The sequence below is a fragment of the Rhinolophus sinicus genome, linkage group LG09 (genome assembly GCF_036562045.2).
Source record: "Rhinolophus sinicus isolate RSC01 linkage group LG09, ASM3656204v1, whole genome shotgun sequence".
NCBI classification, from domain to species: domain Eukaryota; kingdom Metazoa; phylum Chordata; class Mammalia; order Chiroptera; family Rhinolophidae; genus Rhinolophus; species Rhinolophus sinicus.
Genome location: NC_133758.1, coordinates 86,864,294 through 86,882,342, shown reverse-complemented (window position 1 = coordinate 86,882,342; position 18,049 = coordinate 86,864,294). Strand labels below are relative to the sequence as shown.

Genomic DNA, 18,049 nt, shown 5'->3' with positions numbered 1-18,049 from the left:
AAACCCTTTCCCTCCACTTCACTGGACTAATGCACAGCCATTTTATAGCATTTGGCTCAGGCATCCTCTCCTTTAAGAGTCTTCCCCAGTCCTCAAGGTTCCCATAGTGCCCTGGGAACAGGTTGTTACCTTAACAGGCAACTTAACTATTTATACGTCCTCCTTCTTAGTAGCCCTTAAGCTGTTTAAGGACTGGGACCATCTTTCAAGTCATGTTGGTATTCCTAGCATCTAGCAGAGTGCCTGGCACATAGTAGGCACTCACTCAATGTTGATTAATTAAAATGATTAGTAAAAAAAACTCTTTCACTGATAGGTTATATTTATAATTCACAAAATAGTGAAAGCCCTTTTCCCTGACCACCATTGCCTTATTTATAAATTTTGATGGCAGAGACAAATGAAATTCTGATGAAAAGGAATAAGATCTCTGGAGGTGATACATTTCATTTTTCCATTAAGATTTTCACCTATTTATTGTAGTAGGGCATTTTTTGGGGGTAGTGGGGAGGTGGATCTTTTAACCTCTACCGTCCTTTCCAACATCTACATCCACCCAATATGCAGGTCCGGAATGTAGCCTCACAAATCTATGTTCTGCACTATATACATCTGTTTGGTACATCTAGTTTTCCAGATTTGACCTACAAGTGGGATTGCCAGGGACATGACTTTGCTATCTTCCCTTCAATTGGTCAATGCTTTTGGATCCATTATATGACAATGCTGAATGGAGTTTCTTGAAAGGGAACCGACATGGAAAAGCTGGCTAAACATGTGACAGTGTAGTTCTCAACTTTCCTAGGCTGTGTGACCTCTTGTGGGTCTTGGGGACCCTGTAGTAAGTAGCCGCTGGTACCAGCTGAAGCCCTTAGGAGTCCAACTGCCCCCCGGAGACAGGCTGGCACCCCTCCCGCTTCTCAGCCCCCGCAGGTCGCCGCTGCTGGACAGCTCAGCCGGGGTCACGTGCCGGCGTCCACTCCACCGCCCGCGGACCCAGGCCCGCCCCAGCCGCAGGGCAGAGCCCGGTGGATCACGCGCGCAGCAGCGGCCCGGGCTGGGTCCAGCCAATGGGCTGGCGGCGCCCGCATGACCCGCGCGGGCGGGAGGGCGTGGGGAAGCAGGCCGGGCGCGCACGCCGCCGGGCAGTATCGCCGCGTCTGCCGCCGCCAGGTCGGGAAGTGAGCCTCCAGGCCTGCAGTGCGAGCGCGCGGGGGAGAGGATCCCGCAGCCGCCCGCACCTGGAGCGAAGCATGGCGGCCGCCAAGGTAAGCGTCGGCCCTTTGCCCGGAGGAACGCGCTGGCCGGATCCGTCCCGGAGGCGCTTAGGCTCGGGCGTTCACGTGCCCGGTTGGTGCAACGGGGAAAGCAAATAGAAAGGGGCGCGGGGCAGCCGTTCCACCTTGCAGCAGCGGGAGGAGGGAGGTGATCACCACTCCCGGGCAGGACAGGCAGCCCGTGCGGGGACCGAGGCCCGACCTTGCGGCAGAAACTTTGCAGGCTGCACCCTCCCACTTGGCCCGGGTGGGGAGTCGGTGCCTGATCGGCGCCAGGCGGGCTGAGTCAAGGCCGGCGAGGAGAAGCCGGTGCGCCTGGGGCGGGGGAGGGACCAGGGTCAGTAGGTCCCCTGGGCCACCCCAGCGCGATCCTGCTCCTGACCCCGGTTGTAGTTGACCCGGGCTGCTGCTTTCAGGGGGCACAGCCGGGGCTGCAGCCTGATCCTCTTAGGTTTCAAAGACTCCGCCCTCCCGCGGGTGAGGAAGTCACCTTGACTTCCGTTTTGGAGATGGCTTGGGAGAGTTGGCCTGCGCGAGTCTGCGGACAAACTTCAGAGGACCCCCCCCACCCCGCAACCCCCACCTTTCTCATCCTTCTCCCCACTCTCCCCATCTGACAACACTTACATACCGGCCTCTGAGCGTTTGAGAGGCTTCTTTTTAGAAATGACAAAACAGATTGTCCTGGGAGCCTCTAACTCCTGTGAAGTTCTACTTAAAAGGAATTCTGCGTAATGTGAATCATTCACTAACCCAGAGGAAAGGCAACTCCGACAGCTTGACCTTTCCTCTTTCACCATTTCTTGAAACCTGGACACCATTTCAGCCTCTTTGGACTCCATTTCAACTTTTCTGGCAGAATACCATATTTAGTCCCAATCACTTGAATCATTGGAATTTATTGCTTTTAATTTTAAGTTCATGAAGGCAGCCCTTTAATCAAGCCTATACAACTTCTTAGCTCATTTTAAGTGCAGTGAACTTAAATATACCCAACATTTCAAACATTTGTCCTTAATCAAAACTCTGTGATAACCCTCAGGAGGAAAACATGGCCAACACATCATATTCCTGTTTATTCAAGCAAACTAATCACATTTGCAATGGAAATTGTAAGCAGACAAATATATTTAAATGCTGTTCTATGACTTAAGTTTCTCCAGGCTCCCAAAATCTGCAGGCTTCTTCATGTTCTTAAACTATGTGTCCTAAGTGGCCTTTCTCTTTTCTGTAGTTACTCTGAGTTCTATCCACAGGAGTGTGCTCTGGGTGTGTGTGGGAGAATTGTGTGTGAACACAGGTATATGTAACTGTTTCATGAAGATTCTCTGAAGATCACAGGGAGTCATTTTGGAAGCCACATTAACCCTTTCAAGCATAGTGGCCCTTGATCTTTTCTTTGCATTACATTTGGGTGAAATCAGATTATATGGCTTGGTGTGAATTAGTTCCCTCCAGGTGACGTCTTCCAGGTGGGAGTAGATACCCATACTTTACTGTCATTTTTCTATACCTGTAGATGAACTAAATAAATTTACTTAATTTGGATGTAAAATAATTGAGCAACCTAGATTGAGAAATCTGCATATAATTGGGATATAAGACTGATTAGCTAGTATGAAGTAAAATAAGTGACATGGAGGCAGGTTTAACTTTTTGGTTGTGTTTTTATTAAAGTGTCACATCATATCAATAAGTGCATTTGAATTTTAGCCAAGTAGTGAGAGTCAGGGAAAATGACAGATTTCATTTTCACTCTTTGGGAACTTGTGTTTTTGTTTTTTTCATTCATTTAAACTTGCCTCTTTTCAGGATGTTTGATGGCTCACATCACATATACATATATTTACAATCCAACCGGACATAAAAATCAAGTCAGAGTAGTTGAGAAAAATAGGATAAAGGGAAAGTAAGATGAAGCCAGGACTAAGGTTAGCAGAAAATACAGATGTACTTGTTAGAGGTGACTGAATTTTCCAGTAGCCAAAGCAAAGAGGAAACAATCAGTGAGGTAAGTTACTTACGAGAGAGGTTTCCTTGTACTGCTATCTGAGGGCAGCCTCTCCCTACGTCCTTTTACATGCTGTGAGCGAACTGTGTTACATGCTACCTCGTGACCACAAATACATGTCTGTGGGTTCCCTAAGGCCATTTCTTATCATGTCCGTCATTGCAACTCAAGGGCAGTACAGTAAACGTACTCTTAAAAGGCCCCCACGTGAGCTGTTCTGGTCTCCTGTAGTCCAAGAGTGCCCCTTATTTACGTAGTGGCCTTTGGTCACTATATTTGTGGGGTAATTCTGTCTGCTAGTCAGTGATGGGCAGCACGAGTTACTGGTCATGCTTTCTGCTGTTTTTCTGGAGTGCAGATAGTATTATTCCATGTTGAACACAGAGCCAGAGGCTTAACAATCTCATCCTCTTAATACTTAGGAGCCTGACGAGAGAAGCTCATGTCAATGGAGTATCTAAGAAATTGGGCCGAGATTCTTGAACTCAGCAATTGTCGGTGCATGCCAGCACTCAGTGTGGGGAATTGTTTGAGTATTTAAGCGGATTTGTTGGTTTCTGGATGAACTTAGCCACAACTAGCAGTGCCTTGATCTCTTGTCCATTTATTAGTTTCCTTGGTCTTTCATTTACTCAAATGTAACTACCTCTTATTAAATAGGAAGGCTGAGAACCTAGTCTTTACTCTGCTTTTTGTTTCAATTTCTATGTGAAGAGTAATGCTTAATGATGCAAGAGGTATTTTTTTTTCCCATGAAGTAACATTGATCTAAACCTCTTGGTGTTGCGAGAAGAACTCAAAAAGCTTCCATTCTCTCCTGCTTACTTTTGTAGGAAGGAATGGATGGGGGAAGAGGCAAGACCCATTGCAGTGATAGGGAACAGCAAATGCAAGGCAGAGAATTGAGAGCACATACTACAGTTAGGGGATAGCAGGTACTACAACAAATCAAAGAGCTTCTAACAATTACAGAGTGCTTATGAGATATGAGACTTGGTTCTAAGTGCTTTTCATTATTAACTCAGTGCTTCTTATGGTCCGATGAGGTATATGGTATCATCCCTGGTTTACAGATGAAGACTGAGACACCAACAGGTGATGTAAGTGGCCTAAGATCTGATAATTAGGAAGTGAAGGAGCTGGGCACAAATCCAGTCAGTCTGGCTCCAGAGTCTATGCTCTTACCCTGTCTACCATATTGTCTGCCTTTTGGTTTAGCATGGTGGAGGGCAGAATATATGGGCGATGGGGAGATGGCTTAGGAGGGGAAATTAGGGGCCTCAGTGTAAACCAGACTTTTATTTAAGAACCACTTACATAGTGCCTACTGGGTGCCAGGCACTTTCCCAAGTGCTTTATAAGTATTCCTCAGTTAATTTTCATAATACCAAGAAGTAGGTGCCTTCTATTTTTGTCCTCGTTTAAACTGAGGTCCAGAGAGATCAAGTAATTTTGTTAAGGTTGTACAGTGAGTAAGTGATACAGCCTGCACTGGAACCTTTCCAGTCTGTGTTCAGAGTCTCTGCTCTGAATTCCTCTCCAACCAGGCCTTAAAAAGAGTTCCGTTTGCAAAGGTACATGTAAGGGTTCACACACCATCAATGGTGGACATGCATATTTCCTGATCATTACAGCCCAGTACGTTGTATATGTAGAATGCTCTGGCAGTTGGTATATGCTCCACTGCATTGTTAGTTGGTTGAGTGGCTTTTCTAATAGATGGTGCAGGCCACAGATTATCATATACCTTTTTTAAACAGCTTTATTGAGATATAATTCATATACCATACAGTTCACCCATTGAAAGTACACAATTCAATGTTTTTATATCTTCACAGAGTTGTGCAGCTATCATCACCATCACATACCTTTGTAAAAATTTTAACCGGAATGTTCACTATTTAGTACTTGGGCTATATACTTAACCTCCATGTTTTTCATGTTTCTCATCTATAACAAGACCCTCTTTAGAGGTTTGTTTTTGAGGATCAAATGTGATTGAGTTTATTAAGGATATTCTTCAGATTGAAGGTTTCCTCTCCCTTATGGTAAAAAACTGCCAGGCATTTGGTAATATAATAGAGCAGACCAGTTTGCATTTGGTAGTAGAATAGAGACCAGTTTTTGTGCTAGGCAGGAAGGAATTCTTGAGTTGGTTTTATGCTACGCAGATGATGGTATGTTTCTGTGGTTTCACTGATATTTAGATTTAGTGTTTCTTAAATTGACGGCAGTGGATAGGCCTTGGGTTTTATATAACACAATGATCCTCATTTCTCCCTCATCAGGTCTGTCTACCATATTGTCTTCCCTGTTGTTTAGCATGGTGGAGGGTAGAAGATTCGTCACTTTTATCGGGTGACGAAATGGTATCCCAGAAAAACTTGTAATTGGCCCACATTCTCTTGAAATCCCTTTGCTTTTTGCATATTGCAGGCCAGGGGGTGTCAGCATATTATGGTCATATAAAAATGCTGTTGCCTGGGTCTTACCCAGAGGTTCTAATTTAATTGGTCTAAAGTGTGGCCTGAGCCTCAAGGCTTTTAAAAGCTCCCCCCCCCAGGAATCAAATGTGCTTCTAAGGCCACTGCTCTAGATGTTATCCTGCTCTTTGCTTCTGTTGATCCTCTGGTGGTTCCTTCTTGGGATAAGGAAGGAATGCAGTGAGATAAATGAAAATCCCTGGTATGTCAATTCAGGGAAGGGTGTGTAGGGGTCCCTACAAGTTCTCTTCTTTCTTGACAATTTCTTTTCAGTCTTTCTGCTTAGGCATCAAGTTTATACAGTTTTGTAATTATCCTAGAATATAGGTTTTATCACCAGATTGATTAAAAGCTCCTTTTTTCCTCCTGTGAAGTGGTTTTCCAGATCAGAGTAGGTGTTTAAGGAGAGAAAACTTGCAAAGCCTTTCCCCTGACAACCTTAATTTGGTGTGTTTCCTACCAAACTGAGGTCCCATAGCTTTACAAGCGTTGGTTAGTAAATACAGAACAGGAAGGTGGGAAGCGTTGTAAGTCAATGTGTAGTGTAAGAAAATCAGGGAGCAGGTCTTTTTGGATATTGTCGTCTTTTATAAGATTGCGGTGGGGGGGGGGCTCTGACTCCTTCTGCTTCTTTGACTTTTTGTCCCATGAACTCTTAAATGGAATTATTCCTTCCTGTGTTCTCCACTATCTGTGAGGACTAGGCCCACTGAGCATGGTCCTTTCCTACTCTACTGATTCATAAGCACCTATCCTTCCTGCCGTGTTTCCTTGGTTGCCTTTGGTGGGTTCTTAGAACAGAGGGATGTATGCGTCTGCAGATACATGTTGATTCTGCATGGGAGTAAGTAGTGTGTGCCTTGTCACAGTGACATAATGCCCTCAGCAAAATATTTAACAGCACTTGAGCAAACCTTTTCTGTGGCCTGTGTCACGCAGGGCGTCATGCGGGGTCTCTGGTCCCGCTCCCCACATAAAGAACGCAGGACATGGTGAGGCCAAAAAGGAACACCCACGGAGCCATTGATAGGGGAGTCATACCACTATAGTCTCACTGGCGGCATCTGCTTCTCACAATCTGCTCTTGCTAGCTCAGCCACCATCTTCTTGCTAGCCCCCATTTGCTGCTAGCGTAGCCACAGCAGTTATATTAGTGGCCAACGGCTCACTGGTTACAGCTAACGGCCAACTAGCCACAGCTGATGGCCATCATTACAGTTGATGGCCATTTACTACCTGACTGAGCACCTTTCCACGTGAGGGCGAGCACCTGGAAACTGCACTCCTGGCTCTTTCCCGACACCTGTTTAACCAGACCTCTTTTTGGGTCAAACCGACCCAGTTAATGGTAGCTTAGGTCTGTTAGCTCAGAATTATTCTCAGTGGCTGATTTGTAGAGTGGTGGTCTGGTTTGTTGATTGGAAACGTTTAAGAGAGAGAGTTGCTCATACTCGCCATTTCCTTTGGAAATTTGCTGTGCTGTTGCATGAGTGAAAATAGGTCTGGATGGTTCCTTTTGACTTTAGGTGCTGACAACATAGCAAAGTAGGCAGTGTTGAAATTCTTAGCAATTCAACCTAAATAAACCACTCTATTTAATGACTGTTATTAGGCTGGTAGCTTTGTCTTGATTTCCACATGTAGGCAGTTTCCACATGTTATCTATGAAAACTGTTGACTTGATATGAGGCAGATATTTCAAGATACACTTACTGTTTTATGGTAAAATATCTTTTGCCTCAGACTTGTGCAGTAAAATTTGTAGGACAATTATAAGTCTAGAAAACATAAGTAAGTGTAGGGGAGGAAAAAGTTTCCCTCGACCCTTCTAGGGTCCTTGGCTGGGTCTGAAAATTAAACTGACAAAAACAACTTAACAGGAGAAACAGCATACCAATTTTATTGAATTTTTGCACATACCTGGGAGCCTTCACAAGGGAATGAAGACCACGAAGAGTGGAGGCTTTTATTCCTTTTAGACAAAGAAACAGTAAATGGGTGAAGAATTGATAAGTCAAAGTCAGGTTAGGGGTAGTAAGTGGTGAAGAAATAATGAGGAAGACTAGGGTTAGTTTAACAAGGTTGGTTTGTACAGATTTCTCAGCCCCCAATTCCCCATCTCCGAGGATAAGAATGTGTTCCCTCCTCCTGATACAGGGAGGGAGACCTTTCACCTGGGAGTTTTTATGACTAGTTTCCGGGAAGGAGCGTGTGCTGGTGGTTGGGGTCGAGGTCAAGATGACCTTCCCGCTTCTGCTGTCTTTTCACTCTGCTTCAGCATAAGATATTCAGTACGCGGAGGTGCTATATTTTGAGGTAACGTGTCCTGAACCTCATCCTAAGTCTGATGTGAACAGGCCTGTGACTCCAGGTACACATTTGGTAATTGCTCCGAGTTAGACATGTGACGTGCATATGTCTGATCCAGGCTACAGCTGTCGGCTGAGCTGCAGAGGACCCCCGACTGCTCAGTCAGCACACAGCTGCTCTCTTATGTGGGAAGAGGCTTTGAGAACTTTTTATTTTTTTTAATCCACAGCTCTGGTTTAGTGAAAGCGCCCTTGCCTAGAAGGCATGCGAACCTGGGCTGGAGGCCCGCTGCCTTCACTGATGCCGAGAACATGGACAGGTCTAACTTTTCTAGGTGCTTAGTATCACCGTACGGAAAACAGGGACCATTTCTGACATCTGGGATGAGCAGATGAAATACAACGTGGGAAAGCACTTGGGGAATTATGAAGTGCTGAGGGGATATTAAGAGATGGTCGTTGGAGACGGTGGGACATTTCTACCTAACTGAAAAGTAGGGGACATAGCTATTTGGCCTACCTGAACAAAACATGGTGCGCTTTTCTTAAGCGTAGGGTCCATGGAATACAAGAACGGCTACCCAGTGTAGCTGCTTCAATCATCACATTCACTGAATGGTCGTTTTGGAGCCTTGTTCCTGGAAGTTTTTGGTCCCAGGACCAGCGGCACTGGTTTTACTTGGGAGTTTTCGTTAGAGTCACAGCATCTTTTGACTCACCCCAGGCCAAAGAGTCTGCAGTTTTAAACTAGATCCCCAGGGGATTGTATGCACATTCAAGGTTGAAGACTCTTGGTCTGGAACCCTGGGTCCTGTGTCATTAAATGTAGCTGCCTTTCTAAACCAAGGGTGCAGCACCTTTTGAATTGGTTGTCGTCAGTCAGTTCAACTTTTTGCACAATAAATACACAGTGACAAAATTCAGTATACATTTTTGGATTCTGCAGGCTCATTTTGATTCCACATTGGGGGCCGGAGTGTTGTTTTGGAAAACATCTCTGAATTACTATTTAAGGGAATGTGTGATTATTATATAGGGGTCGTACTTTTCTCCGTTAATTTACTGCCTGCTTATACTTAAAGTTCCTGAAATTGAACTTACGCCTGGTCTCTTTTTCGACATTCTCTCCTAAAGGTCACTCAGTTGTAAACCTGTTGGCCTGTCCTTATTTCTGGCCTCATTTCTGGACCCTGTATCACACCCCTTCTTTCCTGGAACGCCTTCTATCAGCTGTCCTCATACCCTTTCATGGTGGGCCTCTTAACTCTCATAGTATGCCTTTATTCTCCTTTGCAGCCTTCTTTTGGTCCTTCTGCTTCCCCCTGAAATGTTGGTGTCCCCCAAGGCTCTGCCCGAGATCCTCTTCCGTCTGAAGGGTGATGGCTCCATGCTAGCGCCTCAAGCACCAGCCTTGCATTTTCAGCTGTTTGTTGGAAATCTCAACTTGTCTGTCTCAAAGATAAGTCCAACTTTACTTACCTAGAATTGAATTAATCTTCTTGGTCATTCCTCATTTTCAGCCTGGAACTTAATTTTCCTACGTACCTGTTGTGGGCAGCCAGGAGAGAACATTATTGGCAGGAATTTGGATGTGGGCAAAGAGATAGGTCAGTTAAACCCTTCTGCTTCCCTGAGCAGGTGTGTCCTGTCTCTTCCATTTATGTTCAAGTCTTCATTGCTTTTTAGCTACAGTGTTGCCGTAGCTTCCAAGCTGGTCTTCCCTTTTGGTCTCTTCCCTGTACTTCACTCCATTCAGCCCAGAACTGTGGAAGGAAGCTTCTACGACTGGCTCTTCTTGCTACATTAATAGCAGTACTATGTTCATGGGTAGAGCACTTCACAGTTTTTTAAAAAGGAATTTGAATATGTTATTGATACCAACCGTCTGCTAGCTCCTATGCTAGTGCTGTGCTTCCCCAAATGGGTAAGCTATTGGACTTGTTTTCAAGAACTCAGTCTATGGGGAATAAAATAGCCAGATAATGTGAAGACCCAAGCTTCATTATTTAATCTTTATAGTCACCTACAAGGTAGCAGGGAAGGTGTAACCTCTTTTGACAGAGAAACTTAAGGCTCAGAAAAGCTATGCAAATAGCAATAAAAACAGCAGCTTACATTTATATAGCGCTTATGAAAGCCAGGCACTGTTCTAGGCACTCTGTATAGGAAGTAATTTAATCTTCATAACAATCCTATGACATGTAAGTGCTGTTACCGTCTTCATTATACAGATGGGGAAACACGTATACAGTGAGGCAGAGACATTACGTGACTTGTCCAAGGTCACACAGTTTACAAGTGGCAGAGCTATGATTTGAAAGGGGCAACCTGGCTCCTGAGTCCATGCACATAACCACTGTACTGCACTGCCCTCTTTGGTTTACCTTGCTACACAGTGTGGCTTCATGTTGCCTACAGAATGGAATTTAATCTCCTTAGCCCGCCCATGTGTCCTTGACCTTGGCTGTTGGAGAGCACTCACTCCCTTCTCATGCGCTTCACAGCTGTTTGTGAATGGGACTTATCCAACCCCTGTTCAAATTCCTCGCCATAAAGCTATGGCAAAGTATAGCAGGAAAAAAGGGAAGCCTGGTTTGTTTGTTTAGCTTAGAGCTGTCAGAGATAGGAATGTTTCTTGTCATTTCTCTAAATTGGTGGGCACTAATTTAGTTTATTTAGTTCTTCCCTTCCATTTTAAGAGAAGAGGTCTTGGTTTTATTTCCCCACTCCCTGAAGCACCTGTAAGGATGTTAAAACCCATATCCTAAGTTTATAGTTTTTACCGTTGGTTTGTTCTAATCAAGATTCAGACACAGTCCACACATGGCATTTGGTTGATACGTCTTTTAAATCTAGCTAACGGGGTCGTGGAGGTGGCTTGAAAGGAAAGGCTGCTGACATATAAGGTCTCTTATCTGACTCTGCCAGGCCCGCAGGCAGGGACGTTCATTCCTTGTGAGTATTCACACACTTATTTTATTGCAGGATGAAGTTGACTATGTGTTGGAGGATTCCACTTTCTCGCATTGCTTTTCATCTCAGTTCCAGAAGTAAAAGCTCAGCTTTGGTTCTCTTTCTATGGTGCTTCTTGGAGATTTCTGTTAGTCCATTTTGGGTGTCCACCGGCAGTTTGAGAAGAGCCTGCTCCTGACCTTTCCCCCGTTTTCTACTGGGTTATTTGCCTTTTCACATCGATTTGTTCTTTAAAGAGCTCTTTAAAATTAAGAACCTTGGCCCTCTGTCCTGTTACACATTATTTTGTTGCCGTTGTTTGATGTTTAACTGGTTCATACTTTTGACTTAAAAAAAATGCTCTACATTTATTAATCTTTTCCTTTACAGTTTCTGGGTTGTATGGATTCTGGGTTCTCTGTCATGTTTAAACACAGGTTCCTCACTTTTTATGACATAAGAAACCACTTGTGTTTTTCCAGTACTCTTCGTAAGTCTCTCTAGCTCTCTCTCTTTTTGAATGTTAAATTTAGTTATCTACAATTATTTTGATATAGGATGAAAGGTAGGGAGCCAGTTTCACTTTTGTTGTTGTTCAGCCCCAGGAGGTCATGAACCTTCACTAATGCCACATCAGCAGCCAGTGGGACCTGCTGCCAGCTCAGCCAGACCCTCTGCTGGTTCACATTCTTAAGAGGAAATCTGATTAGTTCAGAAAGCCAGGAGAGCCTCTCTTTAGGGCTCAGCTGTCGTCTGATGACTCAGTCAGCGGGCCGCTGTGAAGATGGAAAGGACACAAGTCACTGGGAAGCAAGGCACTGCTAGGTTCTATCCCAAATTGCGCTACTTTCATTCAATTCTTATTCTCGTGTTTTCTCTCTATCTCTCTCTGTCTCTCTCTGTCTCTCTCTGTCTCTCTCTCTCTCTCTCTCTCTCTCACACACACACACACACACACACACATAGATAAGAAAATAGGTCATATTAATGATTAGCAATAGTGAGACTTTAAATGTCAAATTGCAAACTCCATAAAATAGGTACAAATAGCAGTCTATGAGGGGAATCTGGAAAATCTTCCTGGAGGAATTGCCATTTGATGTAGGCCTTAAAAGAATAGCAGCATTTTTGAAACTTCTCATTATGGAAATTTTCCATAATGTGCGAAAATAGAAGAGTATAACAAACCCTTATGCTCTATCTAGCCAGTTTCAGTGATTATCAGTTTATGGCCAATATTGTTTTATTTATACCATACCCTCTCTCCTTCCATCCCCCCATTTTTTCCAAAGCAAATGCCCAACATTGTATCATGGTATCTGTAAATATCAGCCTGTATCTCTAAAACAGATTTTTAAAACGCCTAACGAAAATATCATCACACCTAAAAAAATTTCAGTGATTTTTTTTTTTCCAGTGCCATCAAATTTCTGTTCTGTACACATTTTACGCATTTCCCCTATTGCCTTATAATTTTTAAAAAATAGTTATTTGAATTGTCATCTACATAAGGCTCAGGCATTGCAATTGGTTGATATGTCTTAATTTTCTTTTAATCTGTGGGCTCTCTTGCTCTCTCAACCCCTTTTCCTCTGACAGCCAGATAACGTATGGTTGAACTCATGGACTCTGTTCATATTTGGCTCTGGGAAAGGTACTCAACCTCTCTGTATCTCCATTTCCTCATCAGCAATAGGGGCATATGTGTAGTTACCTCCTAAGGCTATTGGGGTGGTCAGTGTGCTCCTGTTTTATAAAGCTCAGACCTGGGCCTGGGACACAGAAAGCTTTATGGAAGTGTGAGCTGTGGATTTGAAACAGACAAGTTGCTCAGAGTCATGTCACAAGTCCGCGGGTTGTGGGAGAGGGCGGAGGAGGGCTCGTTCGAATGAAATTGTACAATCTGTGGGACAAGAATCTGGCTGTGCTTAGGGCTCCTGGTCTTTTTCTTTTGGCTTCCCCCGGGGTTCTTGACTATTCTGCAATTATACGATGCTGATGTACAGCAGAATTGTGAACAAGTAAGGTATTATTTAGTGGAAGCAACTTTTCTATTGTCTTTTGATTTGCTGCTTTCCTCTGCACTTATTAAGTTAGCTATTCTCTCTCAGAAGCCATTTTAACGTCTGTGGCATTATCTGGGCTCCAGCAATTTGTGATCTCCTACGTAGAACCTTTCAGCACTTTATAAATATGTCATATACTTTTTATATTCCTTTGTTCCCTACCAGGAACACACATCCCAGTCTTCAGAACAGCACAATCAGTTTTTATTCATTTAAGGAGCAGTAGTAATTTGACACTTGCTAATATGTAACAAATTATGTTGGAAGCAGTAATTACAATTGCAGCTGGTTCCTAATTATACTGTAACCTTGATGCTTTAAAAAAAAAATTGAGACTGAGTTCAGCACATATTCTGCATTAGGCAGAATAATATTCTGCATTAGGCAGACCTGCCTTCTACTGAACCTTGGGCATGTATGTATCATAATGCCAAATCAAAAAGACTTTATTTTGAATAACTTTGAGTTACAGTGTTGTCCAGTAGCACGATTCACAAGGATAACTTAAAGTCCCCCATCTTTGCTGCCAAATTCTTGTATCATAGTTAGTGTCAAAGCGACCTGGGTCCCAGGGTTATTTTTGGCCCTGTGATTTGCTACTACTCATTTAAGACTAAGTGTCTAAAATGCCTCCGTGTCCTCATCTATAACATGGGGTTATTAATGACTCTTCACCTGGAAGAGTTTTAGTGATGTTTAAATGAGATCAGACGTAAAGCTCTTAGCACGATGCCTAGCATCGCCGTAAGGGCCCAGTAACAGTTAGCGGGTCAGTGTTCATTGCTATAATCAATAATAAGTGATCCAGCTCCAAAGACCTTGCCTCCGCGACTCCCAGCTCCTGCAGAATTATGATCTTAGTTCTGCCTCCTCTCTGCCTTGTGACACTAGTACGGATCAGCACACACTTTATACCATTCACTTGTTGATAAGCCCGTCTTTCCTCCCATGGGGCGGGACCTCGGGTGTATTTGGCATTTTCTCCTCAGTGCCTGGCACTGGGCCTGGTACATGATAGGCTTCCCCCAGGCCATTGTGTTGCATGAATGAGCAGGTGGAGCGGCACCGTCTAAAGCAGCGGTTCTCAACTGGGGGTGGGGTAGTTTTGCTCCCTGGGGATATTTGGCAATGTCCGGAGACATTTTTGGTTGTCACATCTGGGAGCGGGGGTTGCTCCTGGCATCCAGTGAGTCGAGTCCAGGGATGTTGCTAAACATCCTACAAGGCACCAGACAGCCCCCTACAACAAAGAATGATCTGACTCAAAATGTCAACGGGGCCAAGATTGAGAAACCCTGGCAACCTGACTGCCTGGGTTGTTGCCCTGGGAAAAGGCATGGCTTGGGCCACATCGACCTGTTTGACCTGCAGTTTTCTCAAATAGAAAGGAAGAGACTCCAACCTTCTTCAAGGATTCTAGAAAGGGAGATTTATACAGTTGTATGTGTAGTGACTGCCCAATCAGGTTCGTCTTGATGGTCCTAGCTACCCATGATCTTTTTGTTTTTGTTGTTCTAATAGACTATGTTTTCATCAGTTTTAGGTTCCCAGCAAAACTGAAAGGAAGATTCAATATACCGCCTGCTGGCACACATGCATGACCGCCCCCATTATCATCACCCCCCATCAAAGTGGTGCATTTGTTATAATTGACAACCTACATTGACACATCCTTATCACCCCACGTCCATGGTTTACATTAGGGTTCACTCTTGGTGTTGTGCATTTTATGGGTTTGTATACATTTTATAATGATGCTGTCCATCATTATAGTATCATCTTATTTTTTCCCTTTTCTAGACGGTCATATAGTTGGAACCATAGGGTATGTAGCCTTTCAGAGTGGCTTCTTTCACTTAGTAACATGCATTTAAGTTTCCTCCATGTCTTTTTATGGCTTGACAGCTCGTATCTTTTTAGGGCTCAATAATATTCCGTTGTCTGGAGGTAACCATAGTTTATGTACGCATTCACTGACTGAAAGACAGTCTTGACAATTATGAATAAAGTAGCTATAAACATCTGTGTGGTAGTTTTTGTATGAACATGTTTTTAACTCCTTTGGGTAAATACTAAGAAGCATAAATGCTGGAGTGTATGGTAAGGGTATGTTTAGTTTTGCAAGAAACCGCCATCTGTCTTCTAGAGTGCCTGTACCATGTTGCATTCCCACCAGCACTGAAGGAGAGTTCGGTTTGCTGCACCACCTCCCCAGGATTTGGTGGTGTCAGTGTTGAGGATTTGGGCCATTCTAATAGGGGTGTGGTGGTATCTCGTTGTTTTAATTTGTAATTCCCAGATGGCATATGATGGGGAGCATCTTTTCATATGCTTGTTTGCTATCTCTATATATTCTTTGGTGAGGTTTCTGTTAACAGGTTTGGCCCACTTTTTAATTGGGTTGTTTGTTCTCTTATTATTGAGTTTTAAGAGTTCTTTGTGTGTTTTGGGTAAGAGTCCTGGGTTGACTATTCCTTTGCATATAGTATTTTTATCCCAGTTTTTGGCTTATCATTTCATTCTCTTCACAACGTCTTTCACAGAGCAGAAACTTCTATTTTAATTAATTCTCACTTGTCAATTCTTTCTTTTATTGATCATGCCTGTGGTGTTATATCGAAAGAGTCATTGCCAAATCCAAGTCCATCTAGGTTTTCTCCTGTCTTATCTCCTAGGAGTTTTACATTTAGTTCTGTGATCCACTTTGTGAAGCGTGTAAAGGTCTATGTCTGGAATCATTTTTTTTTTGCATGTGGATGTCCAGTTGTTCCACCACCATGTGTTGAACAGACTATCTTTGCTCTTTTGTCAAAGGTCAGTTGACCATATTTATGTAGGTCTTATTTCTAGGATTTCTATTTTGTTCCGTTGAGGATCGTTACCTCTTCTTGGAGAATTGACCTTTTTGTCCTTATATAGAGTCCCTCTTTATTTTTCATAATTTTCTTTGTTTAAAAATGGTCATTGTCTGAAATTAATATAACTATTTCTGCTTTCCTTTCGTTAGTGTGTACATTTCTCCATTCATTTACTTTTAATCTCTATGCGTCTTTATATTTAAAATGGATTTCTTATAGATTGCATATAGTTGGGTCTTGTTTTTTGATGCATTCTGACAATCTCTGCCTTTTAATTAATTGTTACATTCAGACTATTAACATTTAAAGTGACTTTGATTACCCTGCTTGGTGTTCTCTGATCTTTCTGGACCTGTGGTTTGGTGTCTGACATGGATTTGGGGGAAATTCTTAATCATCATTATTTCAAATATTCCTTCTGTTCTCTCTTCTCCGTCTGGTAGTCCCATTATATGTATGTTACACCTTTTGTGATTGTCCAATAGGTCTTTAGTGTTCTGTTCTGCGTTTTTTTTGGTGTGTTTTTTCCCCCAATCTTTTTTTCTCTTAGCTCTTCAGTTTTGGAGATTTCTGTTGAGATAACTTTAAGCTCGGGGAGTCTCTCCTCAGTTGTGTCAGGTCTGCTAATAAGCCCATTAAAGGCATTCTTCCTTTCTGTTACAGTGCTTTTGATCTCTCACATTTCTTTTTGGCTGTTTCTTAGAGTACTGTCTTTCTGCTTACCTTGCCAGTCTGTCCTTGCGTGCCATCTACCGAATCCATTAGAGCCTTAGCATATTAATCATAGTTTTAAGTTCCTGGTCTGCTAATTTCAACATGCCTGCCATATGTGTGTCTGAGTTTGGTGCTTCCTCTGTCTCTTCAAATTGTGTTTTTTGCCTTTTGGTATGCCTTGTCATTTTTCTTGATAGCAGAGACCTGATATGCTGGGTAAAAGGAACTGCTGTAGAGAGGCCGTTGGTGATGTGATGGTAGGAGGCAGAGGGAGAGGAAGTGTTGTTCTCAAACCCTCTGTCATGTAGGGTGTCATGCGGGGTCTTTAGTCTCGCTCCCCACATAAGAACCCAGGACATGGTGAAACCCAAATGGAATACCCACGAAGCCATAGATAGGGGAGTCATACCACTATAGTCTCGCTGGTGGCTGGGTTGGAGACACAGGAAGCAGGAGCCACACTAGCCGCAACCTGCCCTCCACTTCTCTCTGCCAGCCACCCTCACTTGCTAGCTGTAATCCGCCGTGCTAGCTGCAATCCACTCTTGCTAGCTCAGCCACCATCTTCTTGCTAGCCCCCATTTGCTGCTATCTTAGCCACGGCAGTTATATTAGTGGCCAATGGCTCACTGGTTACAGCTGACGGCCAACTAGTGACAGCTGATGGCCATCCAGTCACAGTTGATGGCCATTTACTACCCGAGTGAGCACCTTTCCACGTGAGGGCGAGAGCCTGGAAACTGCACTCCTGGCTCTGTCCCCACACCCTCTAATTAGGTCTCAGTCCGTTAGAGAGTCTGTGTCCCTGCACAGGACACTTCCCAAGTTTTTTTAGTTTTTTGTTCTCCTTGGGTGGGAGGGTGGCTGGAGTCAGGTATTTCCCTTCCCTCTGGTTAGTTAGGCTTTGGTAATATCTCAGGAGGTTGGGCTTTTATGACATAATGTGTCTCCTGAGGGCAGAACAGGTATAAAGAACTGAATGCTGTGATGTGTTTCAAAACGGTTCCCTTTCCTCTCCTCCACCTGGAGGTTTTTCTTTGATAATTCACTGTGAGTGAATAACCAGCTTGAGTTCCAGGAGGTAAAATTCACAAAAGTGTGGGGGACCGCCTATGTCTAGGTCCCCCTAGAGTTTTAAAATCTCCATCTTGTCCACACTTGAGCCTTCAGCAATTCATCATTTGCAGTTTAGGTTTTCCTCTGACACTGGTTCCTGCGGAGGTTTCAGATCATGGGTTTCTGCTGTGGTAAGTCGTGATTCTCCGGGTCTGCCTTTCTGTCTCTTCAATTTTGGGGGCAGTGGTTTTCCTGCTCACCTCACTTCTCTGACAGATCTAGGGAAACTGCTCGATTTTTCACTGTTGTAGCTTTTTACTTGT

The 18,049-nt window shown here is 43.7% G+C and overlaps 1 protein-coding gene across 2 annotated transcripts in view; it reads left to right on the top strand.

Annotated features, from left to right (window-relative positions):
• Positions 1–897: 897 nt before the first annotated feature.
• Positions 898–18,049, top strand: part of SLC25A13 (solute carrier family 25 member 13) — a 174,966-nt gene continuing 157,814 nt past the window's right edge. Inside the window, exon 1 of one of the 2 annotated variants that reach the window (XM_019729757.2) lies at positions 898–1,268. In XM_019729757.2, the coding sequence (XP_019585316.2) occupies positions 1,071–1,268 (198 nt within the window). In that variant the 5' untranslated portion in view covers positions 898–1,070. The remainder of the gene's footprint in view (positions 1,269–18,049) is intronic. The other variant, XM_019729758.2, reaches the window with a different exon arrangement.